At 45.4% G+C, this 23,447-nt stretch overlaps 1 protein-coding gene across 1 annotated transcript in view; it reads left to right on the top strand.

The window, feature by feature from the left end:
• ARHGAP25 (Rho GTPase activating protein 25) overlaps positions 1–23,447 on the top strand; it is a 46,196-nt gene that overhangs the window by 1,221 nt on the left and 21,528 nt on the right. The window contains exons 2-3 of the mRNA XM_081253704.1: positions 6,213–6,300; positions 12,271–12,387. Coding sequence (XP_081109830.1) covers positions 6,213–6,300; positions 12,271–12,387 — 205 coding nt within the window. The remainder of the gene's footprint in view (positions 1–6,212; positions 6,301–12,270; positions 12,388–23,447) is intronic.

Genomic DNA, 23,447 nt, shown 5'->3' with positions numbered 1-23,447 from the left:
TTGGGGGTTGGGACACAAATTGTAAAGGACATTGTAGTCCACTGTAAGGACTTGAGTCTTTACACTGAGGGTGATGGCAGGCCTTGCAAGGTTCCCGGCAGAAAGGGGTCATTCTTGGGTCATGTTGTAAAAAGATGGTTCTGGTTACCATGCTCAAAAATAGATCCAAGGCTGAAGGGAGGAGGTACAAGGGTAATTTAGGTGAGAGGTTATTATGTTTAGAATCTCAGTGGGCAGGAAGAAAATGATCAGATAGATCCCTGATATACTTGAAAATACAGCAAACAGGACTTCCAGATGGAGCGGATGGGGCTAGAGAGGGCTTTGATCGTAAATCTTGGGCCCGGGTCTTTTCTTCCTGCCTCACTGATTCCTCATGGCCATCATGGTGAATGAGAGCAAAAGGGGATGCTGTTAACAGCTGAGAGACCCCAGGTGTAAATTGTATGTCTCAAGGCAACCAGGAGGACTGGACACCCTTTCTAGAGCTCATGCCTGTGGAGGTGGAAGAGTGGGCAAGGAACTTATTAGGGAGGACAGACTCTAAAACTTTCTGGAGGCAGAAAAAAAGCCCCAAGAAGGGTGAGGATATTGAAGGTGGATGGCTGGGTAAGCAAAGAAGTGAGGAGGTCATTTTGGAAGAGGACAGTTCTCTCTAAGGGCAGGCTTGAGGCTCTGTGACACGTCGGCAGTGTCCGGTTAATCAGGCCCTCCACTCAGAGGGCTGTGAGTGTCTGTCCCTGCAGAGGCTGGAGAGGGGCCAGAGACCGTACCACCGCCTCGGTTCTTGCCCAGTGTCCTGTGCGTGGTAACCAGACTTTCTTCACTTTACGAACAAACCCTATCAGAGGCAAGCAATTACAAGCTAAGATGGGGTTCCTGGTACATTAATAGCCGAGGCAGGAAGTCTTCCCGTCTGCGGAGCCTGAGGGAGATGGCAATAATGTGTTAGCCTTCCCAAAGCAGCAGAAAGGGAAGTTCAGTGAAGCTTACTTCCGTGAGGTGCAGCGGGGAGCTTGTGTTCTTTTCCTGGCTCTACTACCATATGGCCATGTAATTATTTAATTTTTCTGGACCCCTCTTTTTTTCTTTTGTAAGATGAGACAATCATACCTGGCCTGCATCTGTCACAGGATTAAATGATATGAAACACATGTAAAAAATTGTTTTGTAAAAACATAAACGGATGTCAAAGAGTAAAATAAATTATTGGAGGTCCTGGCTTGTCTCCCTTACTTTTGGAGGAGGAAACTCTGAGTCCTCTCAGGATTAAATTAGTCTGATAATTAGGTAAAGCTTCTTCTAGAATGACAAGTATGGTTTATTTTTTAGAAAACCTATTAATGTATCAGACCAATAAGTCAAGATCAAGAAGTCAAATGAGAAAAACCACACAACCCCTAAATAGATGGCTGAAAAAAGTGTTTGATAAAATCCAAAGCTCATTTCAGATATGAAGAGTTTTTTTTTAAAAAGGAATAAAATGATAATTTCTCAGAATATTTTATTTTATATGGATGTGAATATTTTGATTACAAAAGCTATATGGGTATATAGTTGGAAATTTGGAGGATGCAGGAAATCACAAAGTGGAAAATAATAATTATCCCATCAGTAAGAAATAACCACCTAAATCCTCAATTCTTCCAGTTTTTTCTATGCATATACATTTAGAAACTCATCTAAATGCAAAATTAGTATAATAGTATTCTTTAATTAAAAATTAACAATATGTCTTGAATATTGTCCAGTATTATTAAATATTTTCTACAATGTAATTCTTAGTGGTGGCAAAATAACTTATTTTATGGACATTCTATAAGTTATTTAACTAATTTCCTCCTGGAAATTAGTTGAGAATTTGGGCTGATTTTTCTATGTTATTATAACAAACAGGATTAAGAGGACATCCTTGTAGACTTTTCATATATCCATCATTATTTTATTAAGATAAAGAAAAGTCTATTCAAAATAAAATACTTTTATTATGCTATCATTTAACATTGTTTTGGGATTCATAGACATTGCAAATATCTAGACGTGAAATGAAAGATATGAACTAAATTCTTGGGTAAAAATAAAGGTCTATTTCCACACTATGTTTCACACCATTCACGATTCTGGATGGGTTAAAGACTTACGTGTGAAAACGAGTTCATAAAAATCCTAGAAGAAAGTGTAATTATCTGCATGATCTTTGGGAAGCAGGTGTTTCTTAAGCATAGCAACAAAGACAGCACAAGGAAAAGACTGATGTAATTGCATAAATAGAAATGTCTGTACCTTAAAAACCAAAATAATAAGGTGAAAAGGCAAAAATAAACAGGAAAAATTGTAAACAACTATTCTTCCTATTTAAAATAGTCTCAAATCTTATAAGAAACAGCAATAGGAAAATGAACAAATGACGTAAATGGGCAATTTCCCAAAGAAATGTAATAGCCAAACAGCATATGTAAAAACTCCACTCAGTCATAATTAAAGACATGCAATGGAAGTTAATGAGATACCATTGTCCCCTTATCAAAATGGCGAAGATTTTCTAGAAATTCCATTGTTAGTAAAGACCAGGGAACAGGAATTCTCATGTACAACTGGTGGAAATGAAAATCTGTACAACCTTTCTGGAGGGTAATATGCCTCTTAGAAATGCAAATTCTTTGACCCTGCATTTCTAATGTAGGGGTTTATAACAGTGATGTGGAAACAATGCCTGGTGTTAGGGGCTAAGTTATGTGAGGCAACTTTTATATATCTATCCGATAGAATATAATTCAGCTGTTGATGCCCTAAATTAATACTTTTTGAAATTGAAAGATGTCCATAATATAATTGCTTTGAAAAAAGCAGTTAACAGCAGAAGATGATTTATATGCTAATCCTATTCTTGAGGGAGAAAAACAATGAATCTGTAATTTATGGGAAAAGGCTTGGAAAGAAATACACAGAGGTGTTAACTGAGCTATCTCTGAGTTACACATAACTTTTACTTTTCTGCTTTCTTTATGACTAAAATATAAATTAGTTGTAAATTTAAAAAGAACACACATACAATACACTCCGATTCCTAAAAAACTCAAAAAACAAAAATCACTCCAGTAATCTTAGAGCAATCAGATGAAAAATGCCCTCATGTATACTGATGATGTGTACATTTGGTGCAGCCTTTCTAGAAAGCAATTTGGCCGGATTTCTAAAAGCCAAAAAATATCATATCCAGAATGACCCAGTCATTCTGGTTTTAAGAAGCTATCCAACAGAAATAATAAGATATATGCAGTGCTATTTGTAATGAGAAACATTAGACCAAATGTCCAACAAAGGAGAATGATTCAGTAAATTATGGGGCCCTCTATGATGCACCCTTGTATGTGCCCTTCGAGGGGACCCTGGGGTTCAGGAGAAGGCAATCTGTGCAGTTTTTCCTCTGAGTTCTCAGAAAGGTCTGTCTAGCTCTAACAGTATAATGCCCTGTAAGTCCATGACCTAGCTTCCTATAACTCATTCCAAAAGTTTCTTTGTCAAGGAAGTTGTTTAAAACAGAATCTCAGTGAATTGCCCTCAAGTCTCTGCTACAATGATGGTTTTAGACAATCCTGGCTTAGCTGTTCCAGTGCCTCATCTGCTTTCTCTGAAGTTAGAGCAGAGAGTTGTCTATCAGGGGCGAGCTGGGAAATGTTTAACCAATAGCCCTGTGGTAGGGGAGTTGTTTTGGACACAGCATTTGCCAATTTCTGTTGTGTAAATACTCCCACTGTGGCTGATTCAAGCTACCAGCATCCCTGAGCACAGAGTTGAGAAGGGGTGTACAGTAGCACAGTGTTAGATAGTATTCCTACCACACAGATAGATTTGATGTAAATGACCGTATGAACAGAAATAATAGTAAAATAGAGCACATAATTAGGTAAATAGAAATTTTTGTCTTTTCTTTTCTATTTATATGAGATGATGGATGTTCACCAAACTTATTGTGGTGATCATTTCATGACGCTTGTGGGTCAAATCGTGCTCTGCACCTTGAACTTGGACAGTACGGTATGTCAATTGTGTCTCAGGGGAATTGCACCTTGAACTTGGACAGTACGGTATGTCAATTGTGTCTCAGGGGAATTGCACCTTGAACTTGGACAGTACGGTATGTCAATTGTGTCTCAGGGGAATTGCAAGAAAAGAATGAAAGAGAGAATTAGAAAGTGATGAATTCTGAGTAGTACTACCTTTATTTTTTATTTTTTATTTTTTTTATTTTTTATTTTTTTGCGGTATGTGGGCCTCTCACTGTTGTGGCCTCTCCCATTGCGGAGCACAGGCTCCGGACGCACAGGCCCAGCGGCCATGGCTCACGGGCCCAGCCGCTCCGCGGCATGTGGGATCCTCCCGGACCGGGGCACGAACCCCTGTCCCCTGCATCGGCAGGCGGACTCTAAACCACTGCGCCACCAGGGAAGCCCCTACCTTTATTTTTAATATAAAGTATTTCATTGTAAGTTTATATAAGTTAACTTTTAATAATGGCTGTGAGTTATGGCACCTGAATAAAACACTATGCTGTTTTTTCAGACAGGAGGAAGCACTGCCTGGTAGGAAGATAAAGAAAGTGTCATTTCAGGGGTGCCTGCCTCTCCTAAGTTCGTCTCTAAACTATTATTTGATAGTTTCATCCAAAAATAGTAAAAATAAAATACAAAGTATGTAAATACCATTTATTGAACAGTTACTAGGTGCCAGGCTCTGTGTTAAATGTCCTGAATATACTATCCAGCAGCACAAAAAGGGTCATTTTTTTTTCTGAGGCCACCGATATTATTTAAAGATGGCGGGGAGTGTGCAGGTGGTGGTTATTTTTAAGTAATAAAATTAGAGAAGTGTAGGCAGAGGTTTTTTCTTTTCTCTTGTCCTCCTTCCCCCTCCTTCCCCTCCTTCTCCTCTTCCCCTTTCTCTCCACCCCCCCTTCTCTTCTGCTTTCGCTTCTAATCTTTTTCTCACTCAGTCTTAGACATTTGCATTTATAGACCCCCAAGAAACATTTATTCTTTCAGGATTCTGAGCTCATCTGGGAGTTCCTTAAGACTCTTCCTTTAGAGCTTTTCTGCTGCCAATCCTTTTCATCCATGGTTTGTTCTAGAAACAAGACATCACTGTTTACTCAGCTCAGAATCAGACACACTACCTACGACAGCTAGTGAAATGTAAATTGTGAGTAAGGAACTCTAGGACGATTAACTGTGCCCCCTCATGCCGTTACTTAAACTTTGAAAGCGTTGGTTTCCTCATCTGTAATGTGGGAGTGGCCATCCTGCCATGTTTCTGATTTGGGGGCTGTTCTGAGGTCTAAGGAGATGTTGCATGTGACAGGGCACTGTCAATGGTAGAGCAATGAGCGTACACGTGGTGGAAGTGACTTGGTTTTCTGATGACGTATTCATGTGTAAGGTCACAAATTCCACCCTCACTCCACCCTTCCCCCACAACGGATCCATGATCCTCCTCCCCTTGCCCGTTCAAGGGACATCAAGCTGATGGGTCCCAGCACTTCCACTGATGGTGAAGAGCACAGAGTTTGAACACACTTCTGAGATGAATTACCATTCTGCCACTTACTAGCTCTGTGACGCTGGACAAATCACAGAACCATTCTGACCCCGAGTTTCCTCACTTGTAAATTTGTGCAGCAATACCTTGCCTGGAGAATTGCTTAAAGGACTAAGTGAATAATACACATTCAAGGTGCTTAGCAGAGGGACAGACACCTGGAGTGTGCTGCTCAGAAGCTCTTGCTGCTATTAAGTATTGCATCGCCTCAATGAACCTGTGGTTCAGTCCCCAGTGCCCCCTATGGCAGTCCGGCAGGTGGTATGGTCCCCAGTCTCAGCATGGCCTCCACAGAGATCAGGTGTCTTGTTTGGCAAGGAATTTTGGCTCTTGGAAAGTAGGAAGAGGCAAGGGTTGGTGATGGCACCGTCTCAGTTCATTTTCCAGTCAGAACCTTGCCCTCCTGTCTCTTTAGGCACCTTGCTTGCTCTCACATAGCTGCCACTTAATTTGACCAAGGTCTGAGTAGCAGAAGTGCCCCATTCGAAGCTTGGATGCCAGCTTTCCGTGCTCCTCCCTGCCATCCCATCATTATCCTATCTGTCCTCCAACTTTCTTTTAGTTCCTAGCTGGTAATGTTTTTGCTTACCTTAAAGGCCTCGCTTTCAATCTTTCAGGGTTGCATGTATCTACCAGGGAGTACAATCAAGGAGATCGCCACAAACCCAGAAGAAGCGGGGAAGTTTGTCTTTGAAGTCATTCCAGGTAGGTGACGAAATGTGGGATAGACGTGCGTCACGTTCTCATGTTACTTCTGACCCCAGAAGTCAAGGTTACATTCAGTGAGTCTGTCAACCAGCTAGCCAACCAACTTAGTAAGAATGCATAATAGTTCTGTATATAGTTAACGATCCCATACTAGTTCATTAACGACAGGTGAACTAAGTGGGTGTGCATCCGGTTGAGCTCTGTAAGCATTTCACGAGCACCTGCTTGGAGCCAGGTATCCACGAGGCACTGGGATACTGATCGGAAAGTGCATCATCCCTGCTCGCTAAAAGGAGCTCAGCTTTGAAGGCGAGTGGGACAGTAAAATGAACAGTTAAATTATACATTGAACCATGTGAAATCGCCATGTTGGTAGGTCAAAAACAGTCGACAGTCAACAGTCTCATATGGTTCATTGTGACCTATTAAGAAATGACAACTCCGACTTAACTGAGCACTTACTACATGTCAGGCGCTGTAATTTACCTATTGCACAAGTTAGCCGCACACTGGAGGGTGTCTCTTTCTAATCAAGAGTTACCTTCCTCGAATGCATTTGGGGAAAGGGGAAGTTTGTCTCAGTTTGTCTCAAGGGGAGTTTGCTTGTGTCTGTGGAAGTCTGTCACACTGAGGCTGTTCTCCCTGTCTCTTGCTCCTTCACCGCCCCCCCGCCCAACCCAACCAACAGGAACTACAGGGCTGCTGGTCCAGCTATGCAGCCAAGTTGCTGCTGCCATGCTGACACAGCAGGGGAGATCAACGTCCCCTGAGTGCCCCTTGCCTTAAATTTCTTCTTACCTCTCACACAAGGCAGCTGTGTGCATAAGAAACTTGATGGCAAAGTCAGTGTAGCAGAGAGGGTAGACATGCCCCATCTGGAGCCAGCCTGCCCGGGGCCACATCCTGGCCCTGCCACTTACTATGTGTGTAATTGTGATCAATTATTTAATTTAATAATTTAATTTAATTATTTAATTTCTCTTTGCCTCTGTTTCTTTACCTGGGAAATGGGGGCAATGATGATTATAGTGAGGATTAAGTAAAGAAGTATATACGCCACATTTGCTGCAGTGCCGAGTGTTTGAAGTTTTGGCAATAACTAGAGGAAATTGTAATGTAGAAACCAATCCCCAAACTGGCTCTGACTATTTAGAGAAAACAAAGAAAAACAGAGTGTTTTTTTTAAGTTCAGCTCTTCCCAAGTGGCCCCCTCATGGGCACTCCCTTGCTTTTTATCTGAGGGTCTATCCATTTTTCTTCCTCCTCAGAGGAAGAGCCTACTTTTCTAGTCTCTTCTTTCTGGGATAACCCCACCCTTTCCCCACGAGGTTTCTTCTATCCCTAGGATCCCTTTCCCAGCACAATTCAAGGGATGTGACCATTCATGATGATACATGTCCCAAAACCTGATTTTTCAATCTGGGGTGACCCTATTGAGAGCTCCAACTGCAAATTTACTGTGGACTTTGCAGTAAATTGAAGACTGCTGTTACTGTAGGACGAAGATTTGTCCTCTCATTGTCACTCACACTTACAGCTGTCTCCTGGACTGCTGGGGGAATTCTTGGACAGATCCACACATGTGTGTACGTGCACATACACACACTCAACTCATAAGGACAAACAACAATGCTAAAGCAATAGTAAGGCAGGGAACCATTTTCCTAAAGACACCATCATTCTCAAGCCTCCACCTAACCTAAAATGAGACAACCCTTTATGTTATGATGTAGAGAATTTTCAGTTCCTCTTTTTGTCATCCTCTTGTGCAAGACAATTCTCAGGGGCCACTGCTGGCATAAGAAATGGCCTTCCTAATCAGGGCCCCCTCTCTGTGATCACCAGTTTTAGCTGCACAAAGGCCAGAGAGAAGAATTCAGTTGTTGTTATGCTGTTTTTCTTTATTTGGAGCAGGCAAAAATCTGAGGCAAGCTTCCCCCTCCCTAACTACCTCAAGCAGAATAATTATCTGTTCTCCCACCCAAAGGGAGTCATCAGGGATGGGGGGTTTATTCCTTCTGTAGAATATGTAGCATTTAATTCTCATACTGCCTTCTGAAATGTTACACCAAAATTATTGAGCACCTGCCACGAGCCGGGCACTATTGTAGGAACTGGGGATCCAGCAATGAACAAAACAGCCTGTATGCAGCTTACAGTCAATGGGGGGAGACTGAAAACAAACCAAATAAATGAGAACATTGTACAGTTTTATTATGGGATAAGTACTATGGGAAGAAAGCAAAGAAAGAGAAAGTACTGGATGAGGTGGGGATGGCAACTGTTGATTTGTCATTTGAAGTAAAGCGGGAAGAATAGACATCATTGAGAAGGTAATCTTTGAGCCAAGATCGAAGGATGTGAAGGCGTGAGCCAAGTGCACATCTGGAGGAAGAACATTCCAGGAAGGGGAACAGCCCTCTGAGCCTATTTCTTGTGTTCAGGAAACATCAAGGAGGCCAAGGCGGTTACAGTGGAGTGCTGAGAGGGGAGAAGAGTAGGTGATTTGGTCAGGGGCGGGCACAGGTTTTACAGGCACTGGTAGGCAAGTGTAAAAAGTTTAGTTTTTGTGCTAGAAGGATGGAAATCCATTGGGAGGTTTTGAGCAGAGAAGTAACGTGATCTGACTTTTGTTTTAAAACTCTTTTCAGTTGAGACTAAAAAGGGGCAAAGACGGAGCAGGAGCACCAGTGAGGAGGTTATTGTAATTATCCAAGTCAGAGGTGGTAACAATGAAGGGGGTGAGAAATGATCCATTTCTGGACACATTTTGAAGGTAGAGAGGACTTCATTTGCTGGTGGATTGGACGTAGGAAAGAGAAGTCAAGATTGACTCTAAGGTTTTCACGCAAACAACAGGAAGGATGGCTCTCCTGAGATTTGTGCATGTGACCAGTTTTGGGTGGAAGATCGGGGCTTTAGCTTTGGACGTATTAAGTAATTAATTCAACTTTAATGATAAGGAAACCAATGTTCAGGATAATTTAGCTACTGCTGTGATAGAGGTGATGGTAGGATGTTAAGAGATTTAGAAAAGGGAGTCCCCACTCCATCTGGAGTGGGAGGGGGAGGTTTGAAGGAAGGGTCCTTAGAGAAGATAACATTTGCACTAGGTTTTAAAGGATGGATAGGAGTTCCTTAGGCATGGGAAGAAAAGAAGGGAGGTTCCTTTCTGACAGGGGTAGCAGCCCAATAGGTGACACAGATTGAACAGACTGTTTAAGTCAGAGAAAGTATGTGCCTGAGGGCAGAGATGCTGTTCATGGGCTTTGTGTTAATGTCAGGCAGTTTCCCTCAAAGACAGCTCTTTCTCGCACCCCAGTGTGCCCAAACATTCATTTTTTTGAAGGGTAACAAAGAATTTTCAAATTCCCTTTGGTTCTTGTCTCTTGAATCTATCTTAATATTACCCACCCTCACCTTCCTTACCCTTTGGGATGACTGACTTCTCAATCCATCTTGTCGTCAGCTCTTCTAATCAGAAAGATCAGTCCACGGAAGCCCTGGTCATTGAGGAACATCCTGAGAGCTGGATATTTCTCAGTGGTGTTGCCGTGGTGGAACTAAAGGAATCTCTCAGGAATGAGAGAAAACTGAGAAGGCATGTTCTTGATAACGTAATAGACGGGAGTGTAGGCATGGTGGAGAAGGAAACCAGATAAATTTTGGCCAAGGTCAAATTTGAAGCACTATGGGCTGGTGGAAACTATTGGGAGAAAGACCCATGGCCTTGCCTTGAGTTTGGTGGTAACTTACTGGGTACCAATGGGCAAGCCCCTTTGCATCTCTGGGCTTCAGTTCCATTATTTGTAGAGCGGAATGATACTAGAGCCCTACTCTATTACTAAAGGATGTTGTGTTTCCTATGGGATTCTTTAGTTCTGCCCTGAGGGCTTTTTACTGCCCATCTTACTTCTGGAAACACCCGATTTCAGGATGTTCCTCAGTGACCAGCACTTCCATGGGCTGACCCTTCTGGGCAGAAGAGCTGATGACCCAGTGATAAGATGGATTCAGAATTAGGTTGTCCCAAAGTGTAAAAGAAAGTGAGGCTGGGTAATATTAAGATAGGTTGAAGAGACTGAAAACAAAGGGACTTTGAAAGTATTTTGTTGCTATGTAAGAAAATACAGGTTTGGGCCCAACTGGGCAGCTAGAACAGGGTCTTTTTTTTAAGCTTTTTAAAAGTTGAAGTAGGGCCTCCCTGGTGGCGCAGTGGTTGAGAGTCCGCCTGCCGATGCAGGGGATGCGGGTTCGTGCCCCGGTCTGGGAGGATCCCATATGCCGCGGAGCGGCTGGGCCCGTGAGCCATGGCCGCTGGGCCTGCGCGTCCGGAGCCTGTGCTCCGCAACGGGAGAGGCCACAACAGTGAGAGGCCCGCATACCGCAAAAAAAAAAAAAAAAAAAAAAAAAAAAAAAAAAAGTTGAAGTATAGTTGATGTACAATATTATATAAATTACAGGTGTACAATATACAGATGCACAGTTTTTGAAGGTTATACCCCATTTATAGTTATTATAAAATATTGGGTATATTCCCATGTTGTACAATATATCCCTGTAGCTTATTTTATACCCAATAGTTTGTCCCTCCTAATCCCCTACCCCTGTATTGCCCCTCCCCCATCCCTCTCCCCTCTGGTAACCACTAGTTTGTTCTCTATATCTGTGAGTTTGCTTCTCTTATTGTTATATTCACTAGTTTGTTGTATTTTTTAGATATCACATATAAGCAATATCATACAGTATTTGTCTTTCTCTGACTTATTTCACTTAGCATGATGCCCTCCAAGTTCATCCATGTTGCTGCAAATAGCAAAATTTTGTTCTTTTTTGTGGCTAAGTAATATTCCATTGTATATATATACACCACATCTTCTTTATCCATTCATCTGTTAATGGACACTTAGGTTACTTCCATATTTTGGGAATTGCAAATAATGCTATGAACATTGGGGTGCATGTATCTTTTCAAATTAGTGTTTTTGTTTTTTTCAGATAAATACCCAGGAGTGGAATTCCTGGGTCATATGGTAGCAAAACAGGCTCTTTTTGAAGGAAATGCCCTGATATTTTGAGAAGAATGGGTTGATGTCCCCTAAAGCAATGTGAGATTTAATAGTATCCTGTAATTGAAAGGGATTGCTGTTATTTTCTTGTACTTTGTAAGACCTATGTTTGATGTGCCCCTTCTCCCTCTCCTCTCCTCTCTCCCTATTTTTCTCTCTTTGTCACTTTCTCTTGTTCTTTCTCTTGGTCTCCTCTCCCCACTCTGCCCCCTTGTCATTTCTTCCACCCTTTTGTCCATTTGATAACACCAACCCAAGACATACTACAGATGTCTGTCTGTAATCTTGGGTTTAAAGTGAAAACGATAAAGAATGTCCTAACAAACTTCATTTGTCCATCAGCTATGTATCGAGAGCCTACCATTTGCAATGTCTTCATGCAGGCAGGAGGGCAGTAATCCTGAACAGGAGGCACCGATTCATAAGAAAGGCACACGGTGCTCATTGCCCCTCCCTCCTGAGTTGCTGTTCCCTCCTCCAACCCCGCAGCTGAGCTCAGGGTAGCCTAGGAAGGTATCCATGATTGGCGTGATGGACTTAGGTTTCAGAATCGTATGGGCTGAGCCTGTCTCCTCTTGTACTGACACTGCCCCTTGAACTTCCTCTTAATTTGTGATAGGAAATGGCTTCTGTCCTCCATGGGGACAGATCTCAGCCCAAATCATCTCAGTTGCAAACCACTGAGTTCAATGATTTGTGTATAGGATTAGAGCTCCAGCAAAAACAATAAAGGTGTGTAAATACTCAGTTCTGCTGAGGAAAAGTAGATGCTTTTGTGCTGTTTGACTGCTTGTTTAATTGGACCAAAGAAGAAATTCAGGCTCAGCTTCCTCTCGCTGCCCCTTGCCCTGGCCCCTGACCAATGTATGACCTTCATTAGTGTTACTTCTTCCTCCAGCCTCATGTGACCAGAGTCGCACGGGACAGGACTCCTATGTCCTCATGGCCAGCTCCCAGGCGGAAATGGAGGAGTGGGTTAAATTCCTTAGGAGAGTCGCTGGCACACCCTCTGGAGGTAAGGACTCCTGCAGGCTTTCCTGGACAGGTGTCTGTGACATCTCAAGGATGGGAAGGAAGTAGTTTCAGACAAGAGCTTTCCTTGAACAGGGTTCAAAGAAGACCACCAGAGGACAACTCTGAGGCCATGCTCATTGCCAAGGCTCTAACATCCTTCCCTGGGTGATGTCAAAGCCAACTCCAGATTAGCTGGAAGGACTGCAAGCCCTTTGCACTCATCGGCAAATGTGTGTGATGCCCTGAAGCAGTCCTTTCTCCTCTCTGGACACAGTGCTCTCATCTGTAAAACGAACGGGTTGAACCAGCTGACCCCGGTTTCTGGCAGCACTAACCTTCAGTGGTACCAAGAGCGTGCCCAGTTATGGGGCTTTGGGAACCCAGGAAGGTTGATGGCAATATCTCTGCTGAAAGCATAAGTTAGACTGATCAACACAGGACACTAAAGCTGCTGTCCAGCACTGGGGTGGTCACAAGGGAGAGAGGTTCTGGAATTGTGTCTGCAGTCTTACAGGTACACAGTGAATTCAGGGTTGAACACTTTTCTGGGTTACAAGTGTTTGAGTTTATAAGCTCAAGTTCAAGGTTACAGGCTCAAGTGTTTGAGCTCTCTGAGAACACCGGGTGTTGTGTCCACACTACAGGAGGGCTGTGCCTGTGAATAACTAATGTGAAACAAATCTGAAATTAACCAACAGGTGACTCCAGTATGTGTTTTTACCTTTCATAAAAATATGAAAGGGGCTTCCCTGGTGGCACAGTGGTTGAGAGTCCGCCTGCCGATGCAGGGGACACGGATTCGTGCCCCAGTCCGGGAAGATCCCATGTGCCGCGGAGCGGCTGGGCCCGTGAGCCATGGCCGCTGAGCCTGCACGTCCGGAGCCTGTGCTCCGCAACGGGAGAGGCCACAACAGTGAGAGGCCCGCGTACCGCAAAAAAAAAAAAAAAAAAAAAAAATGCTGTGGAGGCACTGTGACCAGCATCTATGCCCCGTGTGGCGCTCTGCTCAGCCTTGTCAGGGTGAACCGCTGCAACGGTCATAACCCACATGGGGATTTCTCCCTCACCCCACTTGGAGGCCACCACCGTCAGAAGCAAGTCAAGCGTAAGTCCTGTAGGCAGAGGAAAGTCCACGGGAGGAGAACTAAGAGTCCAGCACTATTTATGTATTCAAAGAACAAGGTTTGGATTTGATGTGGCATCTCAGGTTGAACCAAAATCAGAGATCTCAGGATGAGAAGGCATTTTAAGACAGCAGAGTCCAGTCTGAGGTCTTGGGACAAGTCAGACATTTGCTCTTCCCGTTTGTAAGTCAGGAAACTTCAGTCCTGAGGAAGTAAATGATTTGTCCAAGGGCCCCAGCTGTCGAGGGGCAGGGCTGGGGCTCCTGCCTCTGGGGAGGCCCTCTTTCTCTGATCTGGGTCTACTAGATCGGCAGGATATGCCCCCTCACACGCTGGAAAGTCACTGAGGTATGTTGCTGCTGTCTTTTTTCAGCTCTTCATGAAACTTTCTATGACTTTTCCCACCCAGAACCTACCCACTTCTCACCACCTTTGTTACCTGCCATCCTGGTTGAGGCGCCAGACTGCCTTGTTCGAATTGCAGCAGTGGTCTCCAAACTCTCTCCACGCTTCCAGGCTCGCCTTCTTTTCTTTTCTTTTTTTTTTTTTTTTTTTTTTTTTTGCGGTACGCGGGCCTCTCACCGTTGTGGCCTCTCCTGTTGTGGAGCACAGGCTCCGGACGCGCAGGCTCAGCGGCCATGGCTCACGGGTCCAGCCGCTCCGTGGCATGTGGGATCTTCCCGGACCGGGGCACGACCCCGTGTCCCCTGCATCGGCAGGCGGACTCTCAACCACTGCGCCACCAGGGAAGCCCCAGGCTCGCCTTCTTATAGTCTGTTTTCAACAGAGAGAAGAGTGAGCCTATTAAACCTGTCATCTCAAGACCCTTCTCTGCTCATCACTGTCCAATAGCTTCCTCTCTCTCTCAGAGGAAAAGTCGGAAGCCTTATAATGACTCCACGCACAATCTGCCCCCACCCCCATGACCTCTCTGACCCTGTTTTCTGGAACCCTCTCCAGTGCTCATTTCACTCCAGCTTCACCAGCCTCCTTGCTCTTCCCCAAATACCCTAGGTACATTCCTGCCTCACGGCCCTTGCACTGGCTGCTTCCTCTGTCTGGAACCCTCCTTCCCCAGGGTGCTGCACGGCTTGGTCCCTTGCTTTCCTCAGGTCTTTGCTCAAACTTCACTTCAGTGAGCCTTCCCCTGATCATCCCGTTTCACATTGAACCCCTTCCCCACCAAGTCATTCTCATGACAATTCTGCAGAGCTGAGGCTTCTTCCTGCCCTGACTCCTTTTCTGGCTCCCCTGATGGAAGAGAGGGTCCACATGTTCCCCGTGGCATATACCTAACTTCTTCCCCTCATCTCCTCCTGCCTCTGAGCTGACTCTGGACACGCCTCTTACCTTGTCCGATTTGATTCTGGGACCAATTCCAGTGGGTGTGTGTTGGGGAGAGGCGGAGGGCTCCCCACACGTCTAAGCAATTCTTGGACACCAGCTCGGTGTTCTACAATTTAACTCAATGTTGATACTATCTACCTGGAGATAGCTTCAGATTTCACAGATTAATGGCTCAGTCCTACAAGACCGCCCTCATATGCCTATGGCAAGTCCAGATTGTACCCTGTGCGTCTGACCAACCGGCTACAGATTGGAAGTTCCACAACCCCCTCCTTGGGTTCAAATAATTTGCTAGAGTGGGTCACAGAACAGAGGAAACCAGTTTACTTACTAGATTACTGGCTTATTATAGTAGAACAAAGCTCTGGAACAGCCAGATAGAAGAGATGCATAGAGAAGGTATGGGGAACGGGCACGGAGCTTCCATGCCCTCTCCCAGCGCCATTCTACCTGCACCTCCTTGGGTTCACCAACCCGGAAGCTCTCTGAACACATCCTTTTGGGCTTTTCGGGAGGCTGTAGTACATAGGCATGATTGATTAAATCATTGGCCATTGGTGATTGAACTCAATCGCCAGCCCCTCTCCCCTCCCTGGTGGGTGGGACTGAAAGATCCAAACCAATAATCACATGGTTGGTTCCCCTGGCAACCAGCCCCCATCTTTAGCTGGGATCCAAAAATTACCTCTTTAACATAACGAAAGACACTTTATCGCTCTCATCACAGGAAATTTGAAGAGTTTTAGGAACTCTGTGCCAGGCAATGGGTGGAAGATGAAAAAATATTTATTATTATAAATCACAATATTGCACCTTGGAGAGCAGCTCTTTGGTGCATCTTGGTGTTCCAGCCTTTTCCTTCCTAGACAGCCAATTTATCTCTCTCTCTCACTCCCTTTTTTTTTCTTTCTTTCTTTTCCTCCCTTTTCTTAAGGGCCCAGCTGGAAAGGTTAGATTAATTTTTTCCCAGAAATTCTGGATGCAATTCTAGGTTGTCCCGAATTACGTAGGAGAAAGGGAAGGGAGGCGATCATACTTCAACTTCAGGTGACTTGTTCCCAGGCTCCCAGCTGCCCACTTTCTCTCAAACCACCTACTCCTTTTAGTAAGGGGGCTCTGCCTTCCCTGGATCTCCGCATTGAATCCTGGTCTCCATCCCATCCCCAGGAGGCTGGCAGCCACACTGCAAGTTGTTACTCATTCGGGATCTGCTTTGCCTTCTTTCTCTGGAGGATGGCCTCTGAAGTTTTCCTTGGGCCATCACTGGGTGCAGAAGCACTGCACTAAATTATGCATAGTTCTGCTCCACCCAAGCAGGTTGAAAGACCCTGGGGCAGGTCTCATGGTTTAAGCGTCTTTGTGTGTTTGCCAGCACTAGGCATGGATCATATAAATATGGAATTTTTCTATGCCTCAGGTTCCTTTTCTCACTCTCATTTCTTTAGGTCTCTGCAGCCTTCAGAGCAAGATTTCACAACCCACAGCCCAGTGTAGCCTGTGGGAGTGTGGTCTCTGTGATTCACTGTTACCTCATGTATCCTGCTTCTTTCTCTCTGGCTAAATGGGACATTACGAGGGATGATTTTTATTTATTTTCATTAATTCCCTCACCTCCCTTCCCCTGAGATCCTAACACCAGATGGATACTTATTTAATTCATTTACTCAACAAATATTTCTTGAGCATGTGTCACGTGCCAAGCATGGCACCAACACTGGGAGTACAACAGTGAGAGAGAGAAGAAGAGAGAAAAAAAGAAAAGACAAAAAGTCTCTACTTTCAAGGATCTCACAGTCTAGCAGAAGACACAGAAAGGAAACAAAAACCCCAAGGAAAACCATAAAATTACAACTGCGAAAAGTACCATGAAGAAAAAAACTCATGATGCTATGTAGGGGGAAAAATATGTCTCTGTTAAGAAGTTCAGGGAAGGCATCCCTGAACTAGTGATGATTAAGCTTCTATCTGAAAGGCCAGTAGAGGCCAGCTAGGCAGAGAAGGGGGAAGAGGAGCAGTGTCCCAGTCAGAGGAATAGCATGTGCAAAGGTCCTGTGGCAGAAAGGAGAATGGGCTCTGGAGTGAGAGGAAGGTGAGAACAGTGGAGATAGCTGTGTTAAAGATGTGGGTCTTCATCCTAAAGTGGCTTGGATGAGGGTGGGGGTGGTGGAGATGGAGAGAAGTAAACAGGCTTGCTTGTTTCTGTGGTAGCATTGCCAGGACATGGGAGTGAATTTGACATGGAAGGAGACTGTGGTGTCAAAGATGAGTCCTCCTTTCCTAGGAGCACATGGAAGGGTGAACTTGGTTGTCAGCATCACACAGCCGCCCAGGACCCTTCCTGGCAGTCCTTCCCTGCCCCTGCCTATCCTGCCCATGACGCCGAGAGTCCATTTCAAGTCTCCTGGGCATGTCTAGTTGGTCTGCTGCACTCTTTGCTGAATCTTCTCAGTGGGAGGGGGGGACATCATCTCATTTTACCCGGCAACCCACCTCCAAGATCCTTCTCTCTGAACGCTCCACTGAGCCACATGCAACTCAGTCACTTCCAGGGAAGGGTAGGCTGGCTTCATCAGCACTAAGTGAAATCCTGTGTTCCTGCCAGAGGCTTTGATATATGGAGCGATGTTGGTAAGGGCTGTGTGTGGGGTTTTTCTTTTTTTTTTAACCCACCTCCCTGGTATTCCTTGAATGGCAGTTGACAATTCGCTGCTAAGTAAAAGGAGGCACTTATTTTTATTGCGGGGGCCTTGACAGCTTTATGTTCACTCTTTAAAAGCCAAGAGTCATGTGTGTAAAGGTGAGTGGGGAGGAGAAGTCGTGTGGGAAGGAGGAAGGGAGGGCCGGGGCAGGTGCCGACACATCCCATGGTTTCAGTGCCGGAATCAGAACCTGAGCAGTATTGACAAGCATGTGTTGATCTGGAAGCAAGAGGGGATGGTTCTTGCAGCTTGGGGAGGAGGGAAGGTCTGAGCCTGGCCCAGCAGAAAGTACCATTCCTCGGCCCCCGCCATGCCTCATATTCCCAGGATGCCGCGGTGGGAACTGGGCTGTGGCTTTCCTGCCCTGGCACTGCTCTTTTGCTGGAATTTCAGGAAGAAAACCCCCAAGCTCCAAAAGAAAGGTATTTCTTTCCTATTTTGTGATTCAATTCTTCCACAAAAAGACACTTCACCCGGCTCCCTTTCCCTCTCCTGTCTGAGAGGGGGATGCTCCTGGGACTGAGCCTCGGGGGACGGGGCCAGTGGGGAGAGGGAGGAGAGGGGCAGGGCGGGCTCTCGGTGACCTGGGCCGGACTGGAGGTGGGGTGGGAGGGGCTCTTGTCCTGAATCCAGGAGTGTGGGAGCGATGATGAAGTAGGAGCTAGGTTAGAAAGGAGGTGACAGCTAATCTTTCTACTTTTGCTTACTGGAACCAACACAGTGTTCTGGGGTTTTCCAGCAAATCTGGGCAGAGAGCTTAAGAAGTAAAGAATGGAGGATGGCTTGTGAGCAGAAACTGCGCAGCTTACCCCTCTCTCTCTTCCCTTGAGCCTTGCTGCTGCCTGAAATTTCATCTAGACAATTTTATTCCACTGAGTTTAAACAAGAAGGATTAAAGTACTGATTTTAGAATCACAGGGCAAATATGACCTTGGACAGATTCCTAATCTGAGTCTCAGTTTTCTCATCTATAAAATGGAACAATTGTAGGGTTCTTATGAGGACTAAATGAGAGCACACGTGAAAGCTTTTAGGGTCGTCTGTCATAAGTTAGCTTAATTAATTAAATGTAGTAATAATTAGATTACATATTATAATGAATTAAGATTTGTACCTGTTTAGTTGGAAATGCATCTGTTAATGGTGACGGGTCCAAAGTGATGAGAAGTTCCGGGTGGATGAGTGGCCGGCAGAGGTTAAAAAGAGCAGTAGGGGGCTTCCCTGGTGGCGCGGTGGTTGAGAGTCCACCGGCCGGTGCAAGGGACGCGGGTTCGTGCCCCGGTCCGGGAAGATCCCACATGCCACGGAGCGGCTGGGCCCGTGAGCCATGGCTGCTGAGCCTGCGTGTCTGGAGCCTGTGCTCCGCAACGGGAGAGGCCACAACGGTGAGAGGTCTGCGTACTGCAAAAAAAAGAGCAGTAGGGCACTAGTTCCCTGAAGGACTGAGTGCAAGCTAGGAGGGCATGGCACAGAAGGGGGAGCTGGGTTTCACCTCTTGGAATCCTTGGGGTGGGAAATGGTCGTTGAGTACCTGTCTGCTGTCTTCCTCCTTCACTGGTCCCTTCCCTAGTTTCCCTGGATTTTTTTGTTCATCTATTCCCTTATATTTAGGCTCTTTCATGTCCACCCAGGATCAAAGGATAGCAATCAGGATCCAGAAGTCAGTGGTAGATAGAACTCACGATTGGGTCTTTGGAGTTCCAGGGATGTTTTGGATGCCGAATTCATCTTATGTGATGTGAGATGAAAAGTGACAAACCCTGGCCTAGGCAAACTGAACAAACAAGGATGCCCTTTCTCTCATGTTAGAAGGGACCTGTGGGTCCTGATGTCTCTAGAGCAGGTCGTGGTCATTTCTTGGTAAGAATAACTTGGACTGATTTCTAGGCTGGAGACGGAAAGTTTGGAATCTTTATCATATGGGTGATATTTAAAGCTGTGAGATTATGAAGTAGAGGCAGATGCAGAAGGAAAGGCCTGAGACACTGCAACCTTTAGAGGAGAGGGAGTAAGGAGGAATCATCCAAGGAGGCAGGGAACGAGAGGCTAAAGAAATAAATGGAGAACCAAAAGTCATGTGGGAAATTGCCTCAAGAAGGAGGGGTGATTTGCTGGGTCACATGTTGCTGATGGAGCAGTTCAGATAAAGACTAAGAATTTGACCCTGGATTTTAAAAATGTAGAGGCCATTGATTTCTTTGACAAGCCCAAGTTTGAGGAAGTGCTGAGAAGAGTACATTTAGGAGAGAAGAGATGGGCAACAGGAGGAATGGAAGACAGCAGGTAACAGCACTTTGAGGACTAGTCTGTCATGTGACAGGCTCTGTGCCAGGAGGTAAAAATAGATGGTGAGCCAGGCGGGCTGTCTGCCTCTGAGGAGCCACAGTCCAGTGGAAGAGAGATGCTTAACTAAATCATCATAAAGGGACACGAGAAGCGGTGAGGTATGCACAGGGAACGCCGTGAGCACAGCAGAGGGAGTAACCAATTCCCTCTTAGAAGAAGATGTTTGAATTCAGGCTGCAGGAAAATCAGGTTTCCAGGTGGGCAGGAGGGAGGGCTTTCACTCCAGAGTTTTTAAGAGAAAGACTATTTTTCCTTCTTTCTATCATAATCTCCAGCTACCAAAGAAGCTGGTCCACAGCAGACGCTCAGTCTATATTTGCCAAATGATTTCATGAGTTCCAGTGGAAGGAATTTGCAAGAAAAAGAACTGCAAAAGAAACCATTACAATAATGTGGACAGTACAAGCGAGGATAGAGAAGAGAAAGAGTTTAAAGGGGATTTAGGGCTTCCCTGGTGGTGCAGTGGTTGAGAGTCCGCCTGCCGATGCAGGGGACACGGGTTCGTGCCCTGGTCTGGGAAGATCCCACATGCCGCAGAGCGGCTGGGCCCGTGAGCCATGGCCGCTGAGCCTGCGCGTCTGGAGCCTGTGCTCCGCAACGGGAGAGGCCACAACAGTGAGAGGCCTGCGTACCGCAAAAAAAATAAAAATAAATAAATAAATAAAGGGGATTTAAAAGGTCCTGATCTGTTAAAGAAGGAAGGAGGGTTGTTGCAGATACTTCTAGTGCTCACACTTTTGCTAACTGGATTAGTTGAGGGCCGGTACCTTGCGTTAATGGCTTTGTATTCTCAAGGTCTAGGAAAGTGCCTGTTGCTTGACTGCTTGATTGACTGAAGGCTATTGACTGTGCGGAAGTGTGTAGGAGAAGCAGTGATATGGGAGAGTTGGGGACGGGATGAGAGTGAGATTGGAGAAGACAGTGGGAGAACTGCCATCAGATGTTGGGCTTATAGGCACAGAAGAGGGACAGAAAGAAATGAGGGAGATAGAGATGATATATATAGAGAGATTGGACCAGGTATGCGGATTTATATGTCAGTTTATAGGTGATATCCAAATGCATGGAGTTGTATGAACTTTCCCGAGGATAACATCTAGAGTGAGGAGGAGTCTGAGTTGGAATGCTAGGAAATGACACACTGAAGGGGCATGTGGAGGAAGGGCAAGAGCCTGCAGAGCAGCCTGCAGAGAGATGAGACCAGAATGAGGGTGGACGGTTTCACAGCCACATAAGGAGGAAGTCTTGAGGAAGGAAGGAGAATCAATACCATCAGAGTCTTCGGAGAAGACCAGTAGAGTGTGGAATGAGCATAGGTCAGATCTGGCCATTAGGAGGCACGAGAAATCTTAGTGAGCAGATTGGATGGGAAGATGCAGCTTGTGAAACCAGGTTGAGATGGATTGAGAGTTTACATAAATAACAAGGGAAACAGTAGAGGCTATGAGGGTGGATGACTCTTTCCAGAAGTAGACATGTTTTCTTATGAGCATATTGGTGAAGAGAAGAAAGGCAGGTATTAGTTGATTGCGTGAGAGCAGGGGTGGGAGATGATTCTTTAATAAATTGGTAAAGATTTAGACTCACATGCTCTTTCAGTCTAAGATATAAAAGAGGAGTGAAGACCTAGAAGAGGTGGAAAAGGATGGAACCCACAGTTCAAGAAACATCATCTTAGAGGAAAGCACAGGGTACTTTACTTCTCCTGAGAGAGGACAGGCAGACGGACAGAGGAGGAAGGATAGGAGAGGCAGAGACTGGAGACCAGGGGGTTCTCTCATGAATCCCTTCATTTGGGGAGATAAGGGAAGGAGGAGACAAGGTCACCTGCTGAGGCAGAGGGGAGGGGATTGTGTGGTGAAGATTTGAACTGAAGGTCTTATGGAGATCGGTATGCTCTGTACCTCTGTGGCCTGAGAAAGGCATGGAGGGGGTGGTGGAGATGCTGGACGGAAAAGGAATGTTGGAAAATGAGTGTCCCAGGAAGAATGACATTGAAAGGCCTGACTGTGGACATGGGAGGAAGAGAAGATGGACACAGGACACGGCTGAGAGACTCGGTTGAGGAGAAAAGCTGGTGGACTGGCTGTGCAGAGGGCTGGAAGAAGGAACTTGATTCCAGATCGTCTGCCTTGGGACCTCAGAGTTGGAGCTCATGTTTGACAGCTCTGACATCTCCATGATGGTATCTTTCTCCATGGGCATCCAGTGGGCTCCTTGAGCCCAAGTTTCAACTGCTCTGAAACACATCTGCTTCTCCCTTTGAGGTGCCCTCCCTGGACCCCTCAAAGGGAATTTTACAAATGCCTCCTGGTCTATGTTTTGAGTCAGATCATTTTAATCATTTCCTTCCAGTTTGGTGAAAATATCTATCTAGCTCCTTTCACAGACAAACAGAAACCTAATGCTGTATAGTTCCTCACATCCTTTAACTGTTTCTCATTATTTTGCATGGAGTCCTTTCATTTTCGTAACTTGGTAGTAAGCTAATTGAATGCGAGAACCACATCTTACAGTCCCTCCTTTTCTGTATAATGCATTTCACGTGACCTGCTGTTAACACATGCAGGGCACTCAATAGATGTTAGTGTGAAGCTGAATTCATTTACTGATGGGGTACCTACTATTGTTTAAACTATAGAAATGCCCAAATTGTCATGAATCATGGAAAGCACTTGCTTAAAGATGACATAATTCATTAAGTAATTCAGCAAAACTGGTTGACTGTCTACGTTGGGCCAGGCCCCATGCTAAACAAGATAATGTCAAGAGACCTCTCCCCATATTCCCAACCTCAGGAAGCCTACAGTCTCGCAGAGGGCACAGTACTTACAAATGATAATAGCATAGTGGAAGAGGGATTGGGATATTACAGAAGGGATACAATGGAGCCCCTCGGGCTGGGTCAGGGAAGACTTGGCAGAGGTGATGATATTGAGTCGGGCCAAGGAACACATAGAATCTTAGTAGACAGGGAAGGGAGAGATAGACTGCCTCAGCCAGGGCATGAGGACTGGAGGGCACTGTGGGCTTTGAGATCATCAGGTTGAGGTGCCAGATCAGGCAGAAAGGTAGGTAGGAGCCAGTACAAATGCCAACCTGGTTTTCAAATTTTAGCCACAGAAATATTTAAGCAAACAGTCTCACTGGAATGCTGTAAGTAAAACAGACAACAACCCAGCAGGCCGGGTTGGGAGGAGGGAGGAGGGAGGCCCACGTGCTCAGCTCCTCTGAAATGCTCTCACCTCTCAGCATCTGAGGGGCCTCTGAGGAACCCCTGGAGCTTTGAGGGGTAATTTGAAAGTCGCTGCTGTGGCAATTGGGGAAGAAGTGGGTGACTATTAAAAACAAGGACAAACGTGCTCAGGTAGACCAGTTGTTTAAATAGCAGGAGGGTTTTGAACAATTACAGGAGAGGAGACCACAGCAGGGGGAGGTGAGAGAGGAGTCCAGCCTGGCCTAAGGCAGTGGGAAGTGGGGAGGACACGGTGGATTCCAGAGAGATCGCTGCAGCTCTTTACATGTGGCATCCATGTTAATTAGAG

Source organism: Mesoplodon bidens (assembly GCF_964165515.1).
Source record: "Mesoplodon bidens genome assembly, chromosome: 14".
Lineage (NCBI taxonomy): Eukaryota > Metazoa > Chordata > Mammalia > Artiodactyla > Ziphiidae > Mesoplodon > Mesoplodon bidens.
The sequence above is the reverse complement of the archived record's forward strand: the minus strand, read 5'-3'. Positions and strand labels throughout refer to the sequence as shown.